General features: G+C 47.7%; 1 protein-coding gene across 2 annotated transcripts in view; it reads left to right on the top strand.

The window, feature by feature from the left end:
• The first annotated feature begins 671 nt into the window (after window positions 1–671).
• HKDC1 (hexokinase domain containing 1) overlaps window positions 672–18,562 on the top strand; it is a 40,764-nt gene continuing 22,873 nt past the window's right edge. Inside the window, exons 1-8 of one of the 2 annotated variants that reach the window (XM_046027243.1) lie at window positions 715–839; window positions 1,851–2,008; window positions 5,328–5,362; window positions 5,518–5,680; window positions 11,068–11,216; window positions 11,307–11,426; window positions 15,798–15,893; window positions 16,958–17,057. In XM_046027243.1, the coding sequence (XP_045883199.1) occupies window positions 1,891–2,008; window positions 5,328–5,362; window positions 5,518–5,680; window positions 11,068–11,216; window positions 11,307–11,426; window positions 15,798–15,893; window positions 16,958–17,057 (781 nt within the window). In that variant the 5' untranslated portion in view covers window positions 715–839; window positions 1,851–1,890. Of the gene's footprint in view, window positions 840–1,850; window positions 2,009–5,327; window positions 5,363–5,517; window positions 5,681–11,067; window positions 11,217–11,306; window positions 11,427–15,797; window positions 15,894–16,957; window positions 17,058–18,562 lie in introns of both variants that reach the window. The other variant, XM_046027244.1, reaches the window with a different exon arrangement.

The raw sequence follows: 18,562 nt of genomic DNA on the forward strand, positions 1-18,562 counted from the left end.
TGACTTCAGTCTTTCTCTCCAGCAGCAGCTTTCTGGTGAGCAGCCCTGACTTCCGTTCATCCTCTCTCATGGGTATTTTTTTCCTGGGTCACCACCTGTGCAGTCAAGGTATTCTGGCTTATCATTGTGGGATAGATAAATTTTTATCAGTTCTTTTCCATTACCACGGGCTCTAGGCAAGAGCCCTGCTCTGTCACAAAGAGAAGGATTTGCCCCAACATTCTTGACGTCTCCCTGTCCGGGGCAGTGTTTAGTCTTAATTAAGACAACACTGCAGAGAGACAGGGAGTCAGGATTTCCATCCCTGTGTTGAGAAGAAAAGGACTCGAGAGAAAAGGCCGAGATCAGACATTTGAAGAGCCGCTCAGCTGGTTGAAAGTTGGCTTTGTTTAACTCCCAGCTTCTCAGAAGATTTTCCGCGGCTGAGTGGGCTTGGTGGAGCCCTGGCTTGAGAGTGTTGCTTAGCAACGAGACCTTGCGGCACCCAATTCTCCAAAGAGTCAAGCGACCCATCCCCTGCCTTCCCTCCACCAAGCCTCAGCTACCATCCCAAGCCTCCTATTAGACAATCAAGTGTATGCCGGAGGGAGGGACCAGAGAGAGGGGGCGAAGTTTAATCATTGAACTCTAAACAGCCTGGAGGTATTTAATCTGTAGCACCCAGTTGCCAGAGGCCCTCCAGCCTGAACTGGGAGCGGGCAGCACTCCAGAGACACGGGGGTAAACACCGCACAGAAATCTCTGCCCATCTCAAGAGAAACCAAACTTGGGGGAAAATGTTTGCGGTACACTTGATGGCGTTTTACTGCAGCAAGCTGAAGGAGGATCAGATCAAGAAGGTAAGGACTCCCAGAGCTGAGAGATCCCTAATTCATTCTTTGCTGATTGATACTTTGCTGATTGCGGCACTGATTGATACTGTGCCTACACCCAAAAAGGATTTAAGACAGCTTATTAGAAAAGGTTCGGGGAACACAGGACCAGTAAAGAGCTCAGGGGAGGGGGGAGGAAGTGAATCTCCTACAGGCTGGACATTACACATTGTCCCCAGGCTTGCATTTCACTTGGTACTTCCTGGTAGATATGGGTGGCAGATAAGGCTGGTAGATACGGGAACTGGAGGGGATGAGAGTCTTTAGAAAGGTTGAGGATGATTGTGTTTGATACAAGGGGTATTGGGGAGGAAAAGCTACAAAGGAGGGGAGAGAAATTTTGAGAACTTTTAAAGTAATTCACATGATTCTTCATGTGCTTGAAAGAATGTAAGCATGGGAACCAAGAGGGGTGTGGGTTTCAGTGTGCAGTCATGGCACTATTTATTACTGGCATGTGCTGTTTGCCAGTGATGGGCCATCACTGGTGTGCATTATTTCGTCACTTTGCTCAAGAAAACTCTGCACAAAACACATCCCAAGGTAGGATTCTTAACAGAGGCCAAGCCTCAACCAGAGCCCATCGGCATTGTCTCTGGGAGGCCTGGTATGAGCCCAACCTGCTCCGCTTGCCACTCCGGCTGCCAGTGCTTGGGCCCTGGGCGCTAGTGTCTCTCAGCTTACAGATAATAGGAGCCATATGGGCAGACTGAGCCAAGGTCACCCAAGTATTTCAGGTGGAGTGAGGATTAAACCCAAGTCTCCGACTTCCCTAGCATTCTTTCCATTGTGCCACGATGCCTCTGGCTTCTCGAACAGACAGAGAACACATGACCCCGTTACAGCCCTCTTGTGCTTGCTGTGAGAAACCTCCCTGGAATTCCGTTCATTAGAGATTTGGGCTAGAAGTTACAGCAAATCTTAAAATGTTGTAAGTCAATCTGATTAAAGCTGTCTTAATTTTCATTTATTGATTAGGCTCACGGAGTCCCTCTACTGGTTTCTTGAGGAGGTGGAAATGTCCTCCACAGCACTGCTGAAGGACTCACTTTCTGTTACTACCTGCTTAGTACAGAGGACATCTGCATGGTGTTTCTCCGGCTCCCAAGAGGGAGTCTTTGGAACCCTTACATTTGGTTCTGCAAATTGGCTTCATTTTCTTGGGCCCCTCTGTGGTGGTTAACCTTTTGTTACATCCTAGAATCACGAAGGACATGTTTGTCCATCGGCCTAGGAGCAGGCTCAGGAGGAAGGTTATGCAGCCTCAGCTGACTGGTTCCAGATCCTCCGGGAGGAGGGTCAGCCTTTGTCAAGGCTGGAAATTGACCCTTCCCTCACCCCTGCCCTCGCCCCTTCAAGAAAGCTGAAGAATGAGCTGTGTCGGGATAGTCAGGAACACTGAGTAGCCACTTTAAGGAACAGGTGACGGAGATAGAATGGGCATCTGGTTTATGGGCTGCAGGATGACTCATGGTTCTGAGAACAAGGGTTCATGCCCTCCACCATGTGGTGGCAACACACCTGGTCAAAAGGCACAGGCCCTTTCTCTCTCCGGGGTCAGGAAGGCTGTTAACACCCTCCTTAGCTTCTGTGCTTCCTGCCTCCAGAACTGTCGAGTTCCTGGGCATTACTTGCCTGTAAGGGTTGCTATTCAGACCCTGGAACAATTTTAATTGTTTTAATTTTAATCTTCCTATACCAACGTTAGAACAAAGAATAAAATAAAACAGGAAGGAAGGAGAGTTGGAGGAAGGAGGGAAGGAGAAACCACTCTGGTAGCTTCTTTTCCAATTCAGTGTATTGACATTATTTGACCTATTGAAAACATTAGGCCGAGTCTGGTCACTGACCTACAAATTGTTCACTCCTAAGAGAAGGCCTGGCTAGGTTTTCAAAGTGTACTTTTTACAGTTGAGTAAGTCAACATTACGAAAAGGGAAAATGTTACCTTTAATCCCAACCCCCCCAAACACTGTCAGATTTGCCCTGTGAAAACCCTTACAATATGTTTCTGTGGATATAAGATACCTACAATTCTGAATTTTGTGTCCTTGACTTATTGTTAAATTGTAACCACTTATGTACATTTCTCCCATTTCTTCATAATTATCATTCTAACATCTTCTAATATTCAGTCCAGTCCAGATATGCTATAATTCCACCTTTTCCCTCTTCGGCTACTTTATTTCCCCCCAATTTTTATTTAAATTCTAGTTAGTTAACATATAGTGGTATATTGGTTTCAGGAGTAGAATTCAGTGATTCATCACTTACATACACTGCTCATCATAACTTGGCTACTTTCAAAAACATTTTTTTAACAATGAAGATATTACTTTGAAAAACATAGGGATGCATTTAATGTTCTCCATCTTTGGGGTTACTCTAAGGTTAGATTTCCAGAACTGAGATCACTAAGTCAAAGAGGTGAACCTTTTTATGACTCTCAATTCATATGGGACCTTTGGACTAAGCGATCTCTAAAGTCACTTCTGGCCCCCACATTCTGACATTCAGCAGGTCTGAGCTTACAGTTTTGAATTTGTTCTTCCCATGTTCAATGTGTTGCTCATCAGCTCTTTTGTTTAGATGATAATCCTGTTTTATGGTTTCAGAGTCTTACCAAAAGCGTGCTTGGTTTTCTGTAACTCAGATGCCCTCCCTTAGTGCCAGCAAAGAATGCACCAGTCTATGCAGGCCCCAGATCACCTGTTTGGATTTAAAATGTAGCTTTTTTTTTTTTTGCCCCAGCATATGTTTCATTCTTCCCTTCTAGCTACTGTACCAGGGCCCTTGGGAGGTACAGAGAATAAACGAGAAACTGTTGCTAAGTGGACATTCTTTCTCTCATGACCTTAACTTAGTGAAACAGCAGGAACAGGAACCCAAAGTTCTGAATGATTCTGTTAAACAGCAGGGGGCAAACGACCCCAGCAGAGCCTCAAAACCATGCTTTCTGTGGGAGGGATGATACTGTGGGGTTGCTGGAGAAGTTCTCACCATTCTGGGGCTGCGTAGCACATCTCACCCTTCCCCAAGTCCTAATTACTCAGGTCACATCCCTTCTGTCGGTTTTCTCCGTGTTTGTAGCTGTGCCAACCAATTAGTCATAAACAGAGTCGGTGAACAGGAAGCCCTTAATGAAGTATGACCTGGTTCCATCCTATCTCTTCAAATACATTGAAAGCCCAATAGTCTTTTTTTTTTTTTTTTTTTTTTTTTTTTGTTAATGGCTCTCTGGACTGTCTCTGGCCCCCAAATCCTTGGAGACTTGGGTCTCGGGATTGGTCTCGAGACTGAGCTGGGATGCCTGCCCATGGGGCCTGGCTGATGGCTAGGACCTATTATCCTATGATACAGGTCATGTGACCCCTGCACTTCAGGTGTAATGTCTCTGTTGGGCTCCTCTGTCATGCACGGAGCTGTGAAGCAAAACCAGGCAGTGGGGCAAGGAGTATGGGGACTGCATTTTAGTCCCAGTGAGCCACTCACCTGCAGCTGTCCCACTGCTGCATCATGGCTCTGAGCCTTGGGGTCCTCACCTCTCAATTCGAAGCAAGAACTCTGGCCTCACTGGGCTGCCTCAAGCAATATCAGGGAGATTAAATGAGGTGACGTATGTGAAAGCACTCTGTAGATGTCAACAGATGTTCTTAGCTTTAAAAAAAAAAAAGCGTGACAGAGTGATTCCTCCAGGAATGCACTGACATCAGGTCTCCTTGTGACTTGGATGGGTAGAAAGATGCTCAGTATGTGTATAAAGCAGGAGGGGCAAATAGAGGGATCTCTGCCACTGTCCCTACTCCTGCTCCCCTCAATAATCCATTCCAGTGAGCCCTGGGAATTCAGGCTGCCACTCCAAATGGTTAGCGTTAGCATGAGAAGGAAGCTGGTCTGCCGTTTCTGATATGACACTACCTTCAAGTGGGCTGAGCATTGCCATAGTGATGTTTGTAACTTCCCTCCGTTAGGGCAGTGGCCCTTTGCCCCAATTTCCCAGTTACTTGAGTGTCATCCACCCATTTCCAGCAGCAGTTTGAGCTGGCTTTAAAAATTAAACTTCATCTTAATTAGAACAATTTCAGTTAAAAACAGAATGAAAATTTAAAGAACGAGAATTTACAGATTACAGTTGGAAACTGAATTGAGCTCTGAGCTTCCTAGCAGCCCATAAACAAAGGGAAACAAGTTTAGGTATATATGGTCATCATTGTAAAGGAAAAGTTCTATGCTTATGAGCTTAAGGTTCAAGCTTTAGCTAGTCTTTTGCAGTGGAGAGGCAATGGGACAATGGTGCAGGCCCTGAACTGGGAATCAGAAACCCTGAATCCTCTGTCGCTTTTGCCCCTCTATTGTCCCATCAGAAAAATGGGAGAATCCTTTCTACCAGAGAGTTTGCTCTCCAGAGGAATAAAATCCTACCTCCCAACCTTCCATTCCATTCTGTTCTTCCAGCTCCCCACCTTGTCTCCAGCTTGGTGAGGGATCAGGTAAGGAACCTTTGGGATTCCACATCATGAAGCTGTCCTGAGTCAGAAAAATAGCTTCGTGATGGGAGTGGGAATTGACAGCCTTGACTGAAGGACAAGCCTCCCCCCACCCATTGCCCAGCAGGCATCCCTGGTCACCCTGACTTATGTTGTAGGTGGACAGGTTCCTGTACCACATGCGGCTCTCCGATGAGACCCTTTTGGACATCATGGCTCGTTTCCGGGCTGAAATGCAGAAGGGCCTGGGAAAGGACACCAACCCCACAGCCTCTGTGAAGATGCTGCCGACCTTTGTCAGGGCCATTCCAGATGGCTCAGGTGAGTGGGGCTAGGGTCTGCCAGGGGCCCTGATCACCCTGCTTTCTTCTTGGCTCCTGTACTGGGCTTAACTCTCCTGCCTTCTGTGCATACTCCTCCCCAACTCTCTATGCTTCTGTTCATTCAATACCAAAAGTTTTGAACCAAAGTTCAAATGTATCCTGCTTTCTTTTCTGCTTGTCTTGGCCCCACACATTTTGTCTGTTTACTTGCTGGAGTATCCCAACATTCCTCCCCTCATGAACACCAACTTAGCTTTTTGGTCTCAGGATAGAGGTCACCGCCTCCATGTAGGAAGCATCCCCATGCTGGGTTAGGTGCTTGTCTTGACTCCTGCCGTGTGTGAGTTTCCCTACAGGTCAACACTCCATTAGAACGGGACCTGTGTCCTCTTCACCATGGTGTTCTGAGTACCTTGCATGGTGCCTGATGCCTACTAGGCCCTGAAATATTTGCCAAATGGAAAATAAATGGTATTTCATGCCTAAGTATCTAGATTCTAGGTCCAAGGTGGTAATTAAGGGAGACAACAGGATGTGGTGGAAGAGGAAATAATTCAAGAAACCTGGGCTGTAGTCCCAGCTCTGATATTTCTTAGTGTCCTTTGGCAAAATCTTTAGGTGTAGTTTCTTTATCTGTAAAATACAGAGTTGACCTCTGTATTTGTTTTCTATTGTTGCTATAATGAGTTATCACAAACTTAGCTTCTTAAAACCATGATATTTATCCTCTTACAGCCCTGAAGGTTATAAGTTTGAAGTGGGTCTCATAGGGCTGTAATCACAGTGTTGGCAGGGCTGCATTCCTTCCGGAAGCTCTAGGGTAGAATCTCTCTTCTTGTGTTTTCCAGCTTCTAGAGGCTGCCTGTGTTCCTTGACTCATGCCCCTTTTTATTTCCAAACCGGCCAGTTAGCTTAAGTCTCGGTCTGAGTCTGACCCTTCCACTTCCCTCTTTCACGTTTAAAGACCTTGTGATTATGTTAGGCATACCCAAATAATCCAGAATAATCTCCTAACCTCAAGGCCAACTGATGAGCAATTTTAATTCCATCTGTAACCTAATTTTCCCTTGCTGTGCTAACTAACATATTCATGGATCTGGGGATTAGGATGTGGACATATTTGGGGAACTATTACTTTGCTGACCACAGCCTAGAGACTTTTAGTGGGGATCCACAAGGTTCCATCCAACTTCTCCATTCTCAGCCTCTGGGCAGAGCCATAGGAGGGACAGGAAGTAGTATCTACCAGGAGCCTTCTGTGGTCAGGGGTGTTAGGAACTCACTGTCTCACATAATCACTACAAGAGCCCTGAGGTGTCACTGTTATGCCCGAGTCAGATGAGAGCACGGAGGACCAATGTCTGGGTCTCAGTACTCTGACCAAGCTCCAGCGGGGGCTTTGGGGCCCTTGAAAGAGCAGGGGCTGAAGTCTGGGGAGCTCCCAGGGACCTTGATTGGAATAGCCAGGTCCTGGACCCCTCTGGACCAATGACGGGGGGGTCACAGTAGCATCTTACCATCCAAGAGGTCCCTGGGAATTGTGATGGGGGAAGATTCTTCCCTCACTGGGGGTAGGTGACTGGGTGGGTTAGGTGCCCCTCTGGAGGGCCATAAGCTTTGGAGAGAGACCGTCCTACTTTGAAATCTGCTGACTTCCAGACACTCCTCTATGAGAGTGCCAAGGGGACTGTGGTCCTTGACAGGTCATCCAGGGCCTTTTAGAGTAAGTGCCTGAGTCATGGGTGTGTCGTGGGGAAGGAGGAACCAGGGCAAAGTCCTCCAGGCTTCCTGTGCTTTGGCTTCTCCTGCCGAGCTGTGTCCCCAGAAGCAAGGGAAAGTGACGGTGAGGGCCTGGAGAATGCTGGGATGGATGAGTCTTCTGGCCCTGGCTGCTCCAGGAAGGTTTGGAAGTGAAATGAACCAAGTTTCAGACGCCCCCTCCTCAGGCCAGGAGGTGGTACCTCTCCTTAGAGCCTCTTGTCACATCATAAATCTCACCAGTGAGCCTGTTGCATGAGGTCTTGGGGCCCTGAGCCTCCACAGCAGGTGCCTCAGTAAGTCCCGGGACTACTGCAGTCCTGTCCACATCAGGGCTGTTAGGATCAAAGTCATGTGGAAGGAGTACTTTAAAATCTCCAAAACATTGCCCCAAGCCTTCTGTAGCTCCTGCGAGCTGGTGGTATAATTTCATGGTCACTAACAAGGAAAGCCAACAAATAAAGTGCTACGAATCCGTTGGGGCCTCCATATCAAAAATGTATGCAGTTTCCAGAGAGATCCTGAGTTTACCTACTCTCTCTAGTTTCCCTCCTGTCATCCAAACCTACCTGAGGGGAGAAACTGGTAGAGCCTTAGTTCCCTCCAGCCTTTCCATCAGGGAGCTGCAGTCCACTGTTCTTACAAAATGTCCTAGAAGTGTTAGCATTTGTGCCTTACCCTCTAGCAGCCAAAAGGGAAAGGGGACTCTGGCTCTCCAGGGAGCGGGGACTCTGACTCTGGAGACCCGACTCCAGCTGCTGCTACTAAGGTTGGGGGGGGCTTGAAGGGGAGTCCAGGGAGCCCCGATGTGGTTGGCTGATGGGCCCAGGGGTCTGCCCTAGGACAGGGGTCCCCTGCTCGCCCCCTGGAGCAATTCCTAAACATATAGTTTCTCAGATCTCTCCCGTGGAGAGTCTGGATCTCCAGCAGTCGACACTGAGAGTCACTGCTGCACTAGGGAGTGGGAACAGGATGAGGAGAAGGAAATCCTGGAGCCACTGAAAGGTCCCAGGAGCATTCTTTACAAAGGTGGATCATTATCTTCTTATTATTAAAAAAATTTTTTAATGGAGATATAATTGCCTTAACATTATATTAGTTTCAGCTGTACAACATGATGTTTGTACATACCACAAAATGATCACCACAATAACATTCAGCAACATACATAGTTACAAATTTCTTTTTTCTTCCAATGAGAACTTTGAAGATCGACCCTCTTAGCAATTTTCAAATGTGCAATACCTTCTTCTTAGCTGTCCTCACCATGTCGTGTGTCCCAGCCCCATGACGGGAGGTCATAATAATTGTAATAATTGCTGTAGAGATCCTGACAGCCCTTCAGCGGCTGTTGCCTCTTCAGGCACGTCCTCCCTCCCTCAGGGTCCAACAAGTCCTTTCTCTGGGGTCAAAGTCGCAGAAGGGATCAGGCCAAGTGGTTTCCAGGCAATACCCTGTTGGGTCACTGGTGAAGCAAGGTGCTTATAAGGGTGCCAGAGGCCAGAGGAAGTGAATCTGTGCTACGCTGCACGAAGGTTCCGTGATGACCTCTAACCTGAATTTGCAGCCCAGGAACCTCCTCTTCTATGAAAATCCCCAGTCTATTCTGATTGGTGCCCGAGGCATTTTCCCCCAGTCTCACTCAGAGCTGGGCACATCCCTGCTTAAAATCTTTCTGCAGCTCCCCCTCACCTTCTGGAGAAAGCTCAAGCTCTTCAGGGTGGGCTAGTTTCCCCAGATCCTTCCTAGTTTATCCTGAGACTGCATTTCTGTCCTCCCTCCTTTCTCAAAAGCAGCCTCCACCCTCCCTATGTGAGCTCATTCCTTGGCTCGGTTCCTCTCCCTGGGACCTGCTCTGGCTGGCTGCCTCCCTCCCTCTCGTTCTTCTGCACTCAGTTCTGTCTCACCTCTTCTGGGGTTTAGAGAGCGTTCCCTGGGCTGCCCTAGCACCTGGCATGTTATTTGGCACAGAGCCGTGCTCAGTGAATGTTTGTACATGGACTGTGTGATCTGCCCTATTTCCTTCTCAACAAGATAACATCTGGGAAAACATCTCTTGCTTGGTATGTGATGAAAACAGAAGTTGCACAGTATTAGGTCTCTAGATTCCCTCCCTGAATAATAAATGGCTCCATCAGGCTTCTTTGGGGGCCGATCTAGGGAGATAAGAATCTTGCTTTCCAGATAATCTCCACAAAAACAAAAGATCCAGCTGGCTGGGTCTGGAAATGATCAAGGCCCAGTGCTGCTCTGACTGTGGTCCACACACCTGCAACAGCTGTACCTGGGAACCTGTTTGGAAATACCGAATCTCCAGGGCACCCCACTGGCGTATGACTCTTGAGCTCCGTGTCATGAGTTCAAGCCCCATGTTTGGTGTAGAGATGACTTAAATAAATAAATAACCTTAAAAACAAAACAAAACAATACAGAATCTCAGACCCCACCTCACAATCTGCGTGTTAAAATTCTTAGGAGAGTCACCTACGCATTCAAGTTTGCAGAGCGCTGCTCAGCAGGGCCTGTCTCTAGCTCTCTGATTGCCACAGAGAACTCAATCAAGCCCCGTGGAGTTCTGTTTTACAAGGACACGGAGAGCAGAAGGGGGACGTACAGGATCTTGTGGGACTCAGGGCAGGAGCTGTGGTCCGCTCAGGTTGCAAGCAGACTGGGTGGGACTCAGATTTTGCCCTGTGGTTTCAGCCTACATACATGGAGCCACCTTGGCTGCCCAGCTGACCTCTGATTTGGGGGATGCTTCTACTTCAGTCTTTACCACGAACTAGCAGTTCTCACTGTTTTATTTCACATGTCACATGGAGTAAATCTGAATGGCAAGCTGGTCCCTCATCCCCATGCAGCTGTATCTAAGGTCATATGGTACAAAACAAGGCCACTGGGGAACCAGACTTGTGGTCCTAGAATTTCACTCACATGTGCCTTGGGCATATAACGATATATATCGTACCATATAATGTACCTTATAATGCCTGGTATCTGTCACTGCTTTTCAGGCACAGATAGTTCTATACAAAGAATTGTGGGTCCACAAGTGTGTGTTCTTATCCCGTATCTGTGGCTGGTGCAGAAGGCTGGCAGGCGTCCTGGCAGGAATCCTGGCTGGATCCTGAGTTGAAGTCACCAAAGTGGGCTGCCTTGCCTTACCATACGGGTCATATCCACCTTTTTCTTAATAGCATCTGTCTTGCACTGGGCTGGGTCTGACCCCAAATATGAAGATCCTTGGCCCTGTAAGGGCCATCCTTGGGTCCCTGTCTCTTTACCCTCCCCAGGTATTTCCCATCTGTCCAAGAGACTGAGGCTTATATGGGGCTGGTTTCCCTTCCCTGCACACCTCCCTGCCTTTTCCTCCTGCCTTACCGGCACTTTGCCTGCTCTCGGAATATCAGCTCCCTCGGCCTGGTTGGGGCATGCTGGACTCAGCTCCACCCTCGAGGCCCATTGCTAATACCATCTGCCTGAAGTGGGATCACATTGGCCTTCTCCACGTTCACGCCCTCCAACAAGGCCCGGTGGGCAGATTTGGGTCACGCCCCAACTTCTAAAGCTGAGCTGGCTATAGAACAGCCTTCACTGAATGATACCTTTTTTTTTTTTTCCCCATAGAAAATGGGGAGTTCCTTTCCCTGGATCTTGGAGGGTCCAAGTTTCGCGTGTTGAAGGTGCAAGTCTCTGAAGCGGGGAAAAGAAAGGTCCAGATGGAGAGTCAGTTCTACGCAACACCCAATGAAATTATCCGAGGGAATGGCTCAGAGGTATGGGGCAGGGGTGGGGAGAGGCCTTGGCATCCAGTTTATAGCTGACCATGCCTTAGCCCAACGTCCTATGCTTTCTCTTCTCTGTAGCTGTTTGACTACATCGCTGACTGTCTGGCAGATTTCATGAAGACAAGGGGGTTGAAGCATAAGAAATTGCCCCTTGGCCTAACCTTCTCTTTTCCCTGCAGACAGACGAAACTGGAAGAGGTAAGGTTCATGATGGGGAGGGAAGAAGCTGTGCAGGGTTTGGGGTTGGGGCTAGAGAATGTGGGCATGTTCAGGAGGCCGGCTGGGAACAGGAGAGATCAGCAGGAGTCTTCTTGTTTTGTTTTCTTCCTTTTTTGTGCAGTGAGGTGGAAATGTGAGGCAGAGAGCTTGTGAATGCAGTAGCCTTGATTTTGAACTTGACATGGGCATGGCACATGGCTACGGGATGGTTTTTACCCCTTTGTTCTCAGACTTGGTTGCATGGGGATCCCTGGAGGGCTTGTTAGACACAGATTGCTGGACCCTGTCCCAGAGATGCTCCATCAGTGGGGTCTTAGATTTGCATTTCTAACAGCTTCCTGGGTGATGGATGTGGATGCTGGTGGTCTGGGGGCCACACCTAGCACCCCAGACATAGCCGACTAGCACAAGAGCAGGAAGGCTTGGGGAGTTTCTCTCTCCAGTGAGCCCTGAGGAGGAGGCTGCAGGTGGGATCATTGGAGGGACAGTGTTGGGACATACATTCTCAGCTGTGCAGCTGCCCAGCGGGAGGTCTCATCTCTGTGTGCCTCATACGTTCAACTGATAAACAGGGAGAAATCAAACCCAATCTTATGTCAATCTGCAAGAATAAATAAGGGGCCACAGGAAAGAACAATGAGCTTTCTGGGGTCAGGGAGTCACAGCTAAGAGTTAGGTATCCCTAGGCCACACCAGTCTGGGGTGGAGGCCCATGGTCTCCTCTTGCATGTGCCGGTCATGATGCCCAGCTGGTGGTCCATTCACGGAGAACCTTGACATCCCAGCCTGCCCTAGGATGTGTTTGCTGTTGCTGGCTTGAGCCATCACCAGTGGGGAGGAGTGGAAAAAAGAATGGGTTATCATATCCCACAGACTTGTCTTTGAATCATGGCTCAGAGCAAGCTGTGTCCCCTGGGCAAGTTCGTAACTTCTTAAGCCACTTGTTTTTCCATCTGTAAAACAGGGGTAGTAACAGCTCTCTGCCGGGCTGAGGGGGATGCTTAGACCAGACTGTGCCTGTTGCATCAGTTCCACTGTAAGGACTGTCCCTATGTCAGTGGTTTCTTGGTGCTTTTGTACCTTGTCCCCTGACTCAACAGATGTTTCTGGAGGGCAGGCACTGTCTTATATTAGTCTTTTTATTTATTTATTTATTTTATTTTTTTTTTTTTTTCTTTTTTTTACAGATAGAGAGAGAGAGAGAGAGATTACAAGTAGGCAGAGCAGCAGCCAGAGAGGGGAGGAAGCAGGCTCCCCGCCAAGCAGAGAGCCCGATACGGGGCTCGATCCCAGAGACCCTGAGATCATGACCTGAGCTGAAGGCAGAGGCTTAACCCACTGAGCCACCCAGGCGCCCCAGTCTTTTTTTTTTTTTTTTTAAGATTTTATTTATTTATTTGAGAGAGAGAGACTGCAAGCACAAGGAGGTAGGGACAGAGGGAGAGGGAGAAGCAGACTCCCCGCTGAGCAGGGAGCCCCATATGGTGCTTGATCCCAGGACCCTGGGATCATGACCTGAGCCAGAGGCAGACACTTAACCGACTGAGGCCCCCATGGGCCCCTGTTTTATCTTCTTCTCTACCTGAAGGGTCTATAGCATGGTGTTTTGTATTTTATAGGTGATTGTTAACTATCTGACAATTAAAGGTACAACCAATCATTTACTTGATTGCAGTGAGTGGGAACTAGCCATGATCTATCTAGACAGGGCATGGGCTGAGGTTCTCATTTTTATTATTTTATAAAAAAACGATGGGACAAAATTATCATGAAGAAGTGTTCAGAGAATGTGAGAAGAGGCCGGGCCGAGTTGGGCTGTGCAGTGTCGCTGTCTTTGCTGGCTGGAGGAGCAGAGGTCCCGGAGTCTGTAGAGGGAGTGGGAGGAGTGGTAGGTATCAGGCCCTGGGATCGAGATCAGATTCACGGAGTAGTTCAACGGCTCTTCTCTGTGCTCAGAAATGGAGACCCAAGGAAGAAGGAGGAGACTTCTCAAGCTCTGTTGGGGTTCATTTGAGTTTGAGAACCACCCTTGCATATTTTCTTGATAACCGGGGGGTGACTGTATGGTTTGTTTATCCAGGATTTTGGCATTTTTCTAAGCCAAATCCCTACCAACAACTTTATGTAAAAATAAAAATAATAATAATAATAATAGCACTGTACCTCTGATTTTGGCATTGTATCTTGCAATGTGCTGAACTCCTTATGTGTATTATCTCATTAAAATCCCAAGCAATCATACGAAGTAGATATGATTATTTCCATTTCACATTTGAGAAAACAACTGTGGCTCAGAGATGTTAAGAGACTTGCCCAAGGCCACACAGCCAAGAGCAGCTCAACCCAACTCACCAGCTCCAGCCCACACCACCTTTCTAGAAAGACACAGCTCTAGAACTTTGTTTAAAATACCACCAAGGTTCCTGGAAGCATTTTGACCCATTTTGTGCCATTTCCCAATAAGGATAGTCAGTTTAAACATTTAAACCAGGGAAGAGTGCTTGATTGTATCAAGAAAGAGAAAAGTGCTTTTTCGCATCAAAGTCTAGTTGAATTATTTGCATTTTACAAAATTTCCCCCCAGACTGCCTTTCAGCGAAGTCTAAAGTTAAATAGAAAAACTTCAGCCACAGGAAATGCACTAGTGATAACAACTTAAGTGTGGGCACAGCCGTTTCATCAAGGCTCTGCTGTGGATGTAGGTTTGTGACACCGAAATAAGGGCTCTTGGAGAAGGTGGGGCTGGTAAGTCATCTGAGTACAGGAGGAGGTGGGAAGGGGAGGACTTCCTGAGGAGGGGGAGCTCTGGAGGTTTCTTTGTGAAACTAAAAGATGATGAAAGAAAATAAGAGCCTGGGAATTAAGACAGGAGGTCACTTCACTGTTGTTTTGTTTCATTGTTTTTAAATGAAGGAACAGAAGAGCAGAAGAGAAATTTCTGTGTCTGTTTGTAGTGGTAATACTTTTCAGTATAGAAGAGAGAGAGAGAGAGGGAGAGAGAAAGAGAGAGAAGAGGGTAAGATTGAAAAGTTTAAAGAAGAAGAAATCAGAAACACCTCTAATCCCAACTTTCAGTAGACCCAGTACTTGAATTGTTGGCCTTCTAGTCATGTCTATACTAAATAGTGATGTTATACTGTATGCATAGTTTGCATAGTAGGCATATGTATGCACAGTTTGAAGAGATATAATAATGTCCTTTAAAATTTTGCACTTAACTGTATGTCACAAGCATTTATTCTCCACTCCCCTATACACCCTGCCTCTAATACGTACCACGTTGTCCCTAGCAGCCTTTTTTTGGGGGGGGTTGCCCCCTATCTCACCAAGCACGGATGTTCCCATGACCTACGAAGGAAGAAGTTAGGGAAGGCTGCCACTAGGTAGCGCTGTGGTGCAGGGAAAAAGCCCTGGTCTCTGGTCGAGAATCAGACCAGGGCATTCCAGTTGGACTGTGTCCTTCACTCACTGTGAGATCTAGAGCAGTTTCCTTCCTCTGTAAATCTCAGCTTTATCCATAAACTGAGAGGACTTGGGAGGGCGTGGTGGGGAGTCTGTGAGTTCGGGTTCAGCTATTTTTTTGACTGGGTGGCCTTGGGCAAATCTCTTAATCTCCAAACTTTTCTTCTAGCCTGAAACATTCTGATTATTTCCTATTTTACAAAACTCTTGGGAAACACCGTTTTTTAAAAAAGCATTTTTTAAAAAAGTATTTTATTTTTAAATAATCTGTACACCCCACGTGGGCTCGAACTCATGACCCTGAGATTAAAAGTTGCACGCTCTACTGACTGAGCCAGCCAGGCACTCCAGGAAACACCACTTTTATGCAAATAATTGATAATGCAAAGAGAGCCATTTTTCTAAGTTATAAGTTGAACTTAAGTTCCCAAGGGAGTCCCGCTCACTAACACTGCGTTGGTTCTGTTTTGTGGATCTGGCAATCCATATGCATCCTGTGTATGTAATGTGTATCTACCACGGGTTGGGTATTCCCATCAGAGCATTCCTATGACAGGGGCAGGGAAATGAGGGTTCTCCGTTTCACAGATGAGTAACTGAGGCTCAGAGAGGTTACATGACTTGACTAATGTCTTGTTGAGTCTAGGTCCTAAGCAGTTGTCCTGTCTGCCATTCTGTATACTGTTTCAAACTGCTCAGATGAAATAAAGATGTTTACATGGTTAGAAAAAGCCTCTGAAGGGATATTGAAAGAATTGGGGGTGATTCAGCTTCAAGAAGAGAAGCCTGTACAGATGCGCTTTATGCTTGACATTTTTGCCACTCATTGTCAGAATTCCAGAACTGAGCACCTTCTTAATTTTAACTGGCTCTGAAATCTTCCCCCAGGGTATCCTGCTTTCATGGACCAAGAAGTTTAAGGCACGGGGAGTTCAAGGCACAGATGTAGTGAGTTGTCTGACCAAAGCCATAAGAAAACACAAGGTAAGGGGTTCGCCTCCCTGTCCTAGCCCCTTTCTCTCCCTGTGGGGTTTCCTACTGTGTCTGTCTTGGAAGGAGAATCAGAGAAGGAATTGATCCTGGGGCAGATCTCACTGTGGTATAGGTGTGATCAGTTGTGACCAATTTGGGTAAACTCACTGGTGAGCCTCGGTACATGGTGCTTGTTCCAGTGGTCATTGAAATGTGGCCTCACGCTTCCCTAGGACCTCCCCAGCTGCCACAGCCCCCCCCCCAGAAGGTCTTGGTTAGACCCCATGCACGTGTAATGCTCTAATCGCCTTTCCTCTCTGAGCTTCAAAGATCGCTTTCTTTTCCAGTCTGGCTGTCTCTCCTCTCCTATTTTCTACTCTCAATTCGTGGGTTATCTCTGTTTGTTGAATAAATTTTATGATAATCTAAACTGAAAAAGCAAGACATGGTCCTTGCTGAGCTGAGAAGTAGACAAATAAATCCAACTTATTTGTTATCCTGACAGCGAGAGCAGTATTTTGATGGATACCCTTCTAGTCTTTTTTCTCTCTAAAGATGTAATCATAATCGTTTGTAGCCTGTGTTTTTCTTTTATTGTTTAATTTCACTTTAGAATGCTCCCCCAAACCTTGGGGAACCCTTTTACCTTGGGGTAATAATCCAAGTTGACTCGTCAACATGGGAAGCCCAGATGCTCCGTGGTGCTGCCATGGAGAGGACTTGGCGGAGGCTGGTTAAGCTATCCCCATGGGCGAGGGAGGGCTTTGCTCCCAGGAGAAACATGCTTTCCTCGGGGGTCTCTCCAATAAAGGCTGGATTCCTGGTGGTCTGTCCTCATATTTCCATTGCACAGAGGCCTTCAGCCATAAGGCAGGAGCTTGGGTTCCACTCTTCAGTTCCCAAATGCCTTCTTTTTCTTCTAGACCCCTGAATCTGACAGAGGCTCTGTCTCCTCCAGGCAGGATCTAGTGATTGTCTCATCAGCTTCACAGCTCTTGCTTCCTCTCTGGGAAAAGATAAAGGGATGATACCCCCTTCCCGCCCCCTGACGCCCTCTGGGACTTATGTTCCATCAGGACATAGATGTGGACATCCTGGCCTTGGTCAATGACACCGTGGGGACCATGATGACGTGCGCCTATGATGATCCCTACTGTGAAGTTGGTGTCATCATTGGTAATTCAGTTTGACTTGATTTTCCAGGTCGGGAAAAGGGGCTAGTCTCTGGGGCTCAGTTTTAGCAAACTGAGTACATTCTGTGGGAGGGTACTGGCACTTTCTGTTCATGAGATGTAACGTGGAAAAATGGAAAGTTAATGCATTAATTTGACAAGCACTTGCGGGGTGCTTCTTGGGTGCTAGGCCCTGTGCTCTGCGTTGGGTTTGTAGTGAAGGTAATTCCTATATTCCTGCAGCTTTCAATGGGGAGCTGGGTGAAAGGCCTGAAAGGTCCAGACAAGTAATATCAGGTCATGGTTGGTGTGATGACAAGAGGGCAGCAGGTTGAGGTGACTGAGAATGAGTGTAATGGGGTGAGGGGTCATGGCAGGTCTCTCTGAGGGCAACATTTGAGCAGGGACCTCGGAGGATAAGGAGGAAGGAACAAAGTGGAGAGGGAGGGGAAGAGAGGCCCTTGCTAAGCAAAGAGGAGGCCTATGGCCTCTGAGGTGGGATTGGTCTGGGATGCTCCAAGAACCCTAGAAGCTGGTGGTGGCTGAACCAAAGTGACTGAAGGCTGAGAGGACTGGGTTCTTCAGGCCAGAGAGAACGGACAGGACCGGGCCGACTGCACAGGACATGGGACATGGTCCCTGTGTGGTCTTTGGCTTCCATCCTGAGAGGAGGCAGGTAGCAAGGCCCTGGAGGACTTTGGGTGGGCGTGGATGGACGGGATATGCATTTTTAAGAAGCGCATTTTGGCCTTTGTGTCAGGCAGAGAATTGACTCTTGTGGGCAACAATGGAAGCAAGGTGTCCAGCCAAGAGGCCATTCCCCTGTGCACATAGGACATGGTGGGGTGTCAGCAGAGTGGAGGTATCTGCTGGGTGGTTCTCAACACCTGAATGGCAGGGGTCTGCCAGAGGCGTCCGTGAGAAGGCAGTGTGGGAACTGTAAGCCAGGTGGATTGGGTTTATCAGCTGTTCTTGAACAGATCCTACTGTCTCCATGTCCCTCCCCACTACTGGGGAGAGTTTTCTGAATTGCTCCTCAGCTGGACATTCCCAAAGGGCAGGATCTTTACAACTGAGGGGCTTGATCTGCCTTCCCAGTTCCTGAGCCCCACAGCTCGCCATGGGATGGGCGCCTGCAGCCACGGCTTCATGCCCCGTCCACTGCGTCTCAGCAACCGCGTCTGGCAGACTGCACATCGGCTGCCACGCCTAAACTGTGTCCACGCTTTTCTTAGAAAAGTTTTTTCCACGTACTGCATTACGTTCTGCTTCTCTCATTTCTTATTTCTCACGTTGGCTTTAAAATCCTCAGACCAGAGCATCTGACAGGGGAGGACACTTTAAAAAAATAATTTTTTAAGCAGCTTTGAGCTGTGAAAATTCTCATTTAAGGTGTACAACCCAATGATTTTTAGTAGATGTCGAGTTTCCTGATGGTCGCCGGGATCCAGCTGTAGAACATTTCCATCATCTGGGCGGGGGGGGAGGGGTGGGGGGGGTGGGGGGGTG

This window comes from Meles meles, chromosome 13, assembly GCF_922984935.1.
Source record: "Meles meles chromosome 13, mMelMel3.1 paternal haplotype, whole genome shotgun sequence".
Taxonomy (NCBI): Eukaryota; Metazoa; Chordata; class Mammalia; order Carnivora; family Mustelidae; genus Meles; species Meles meles.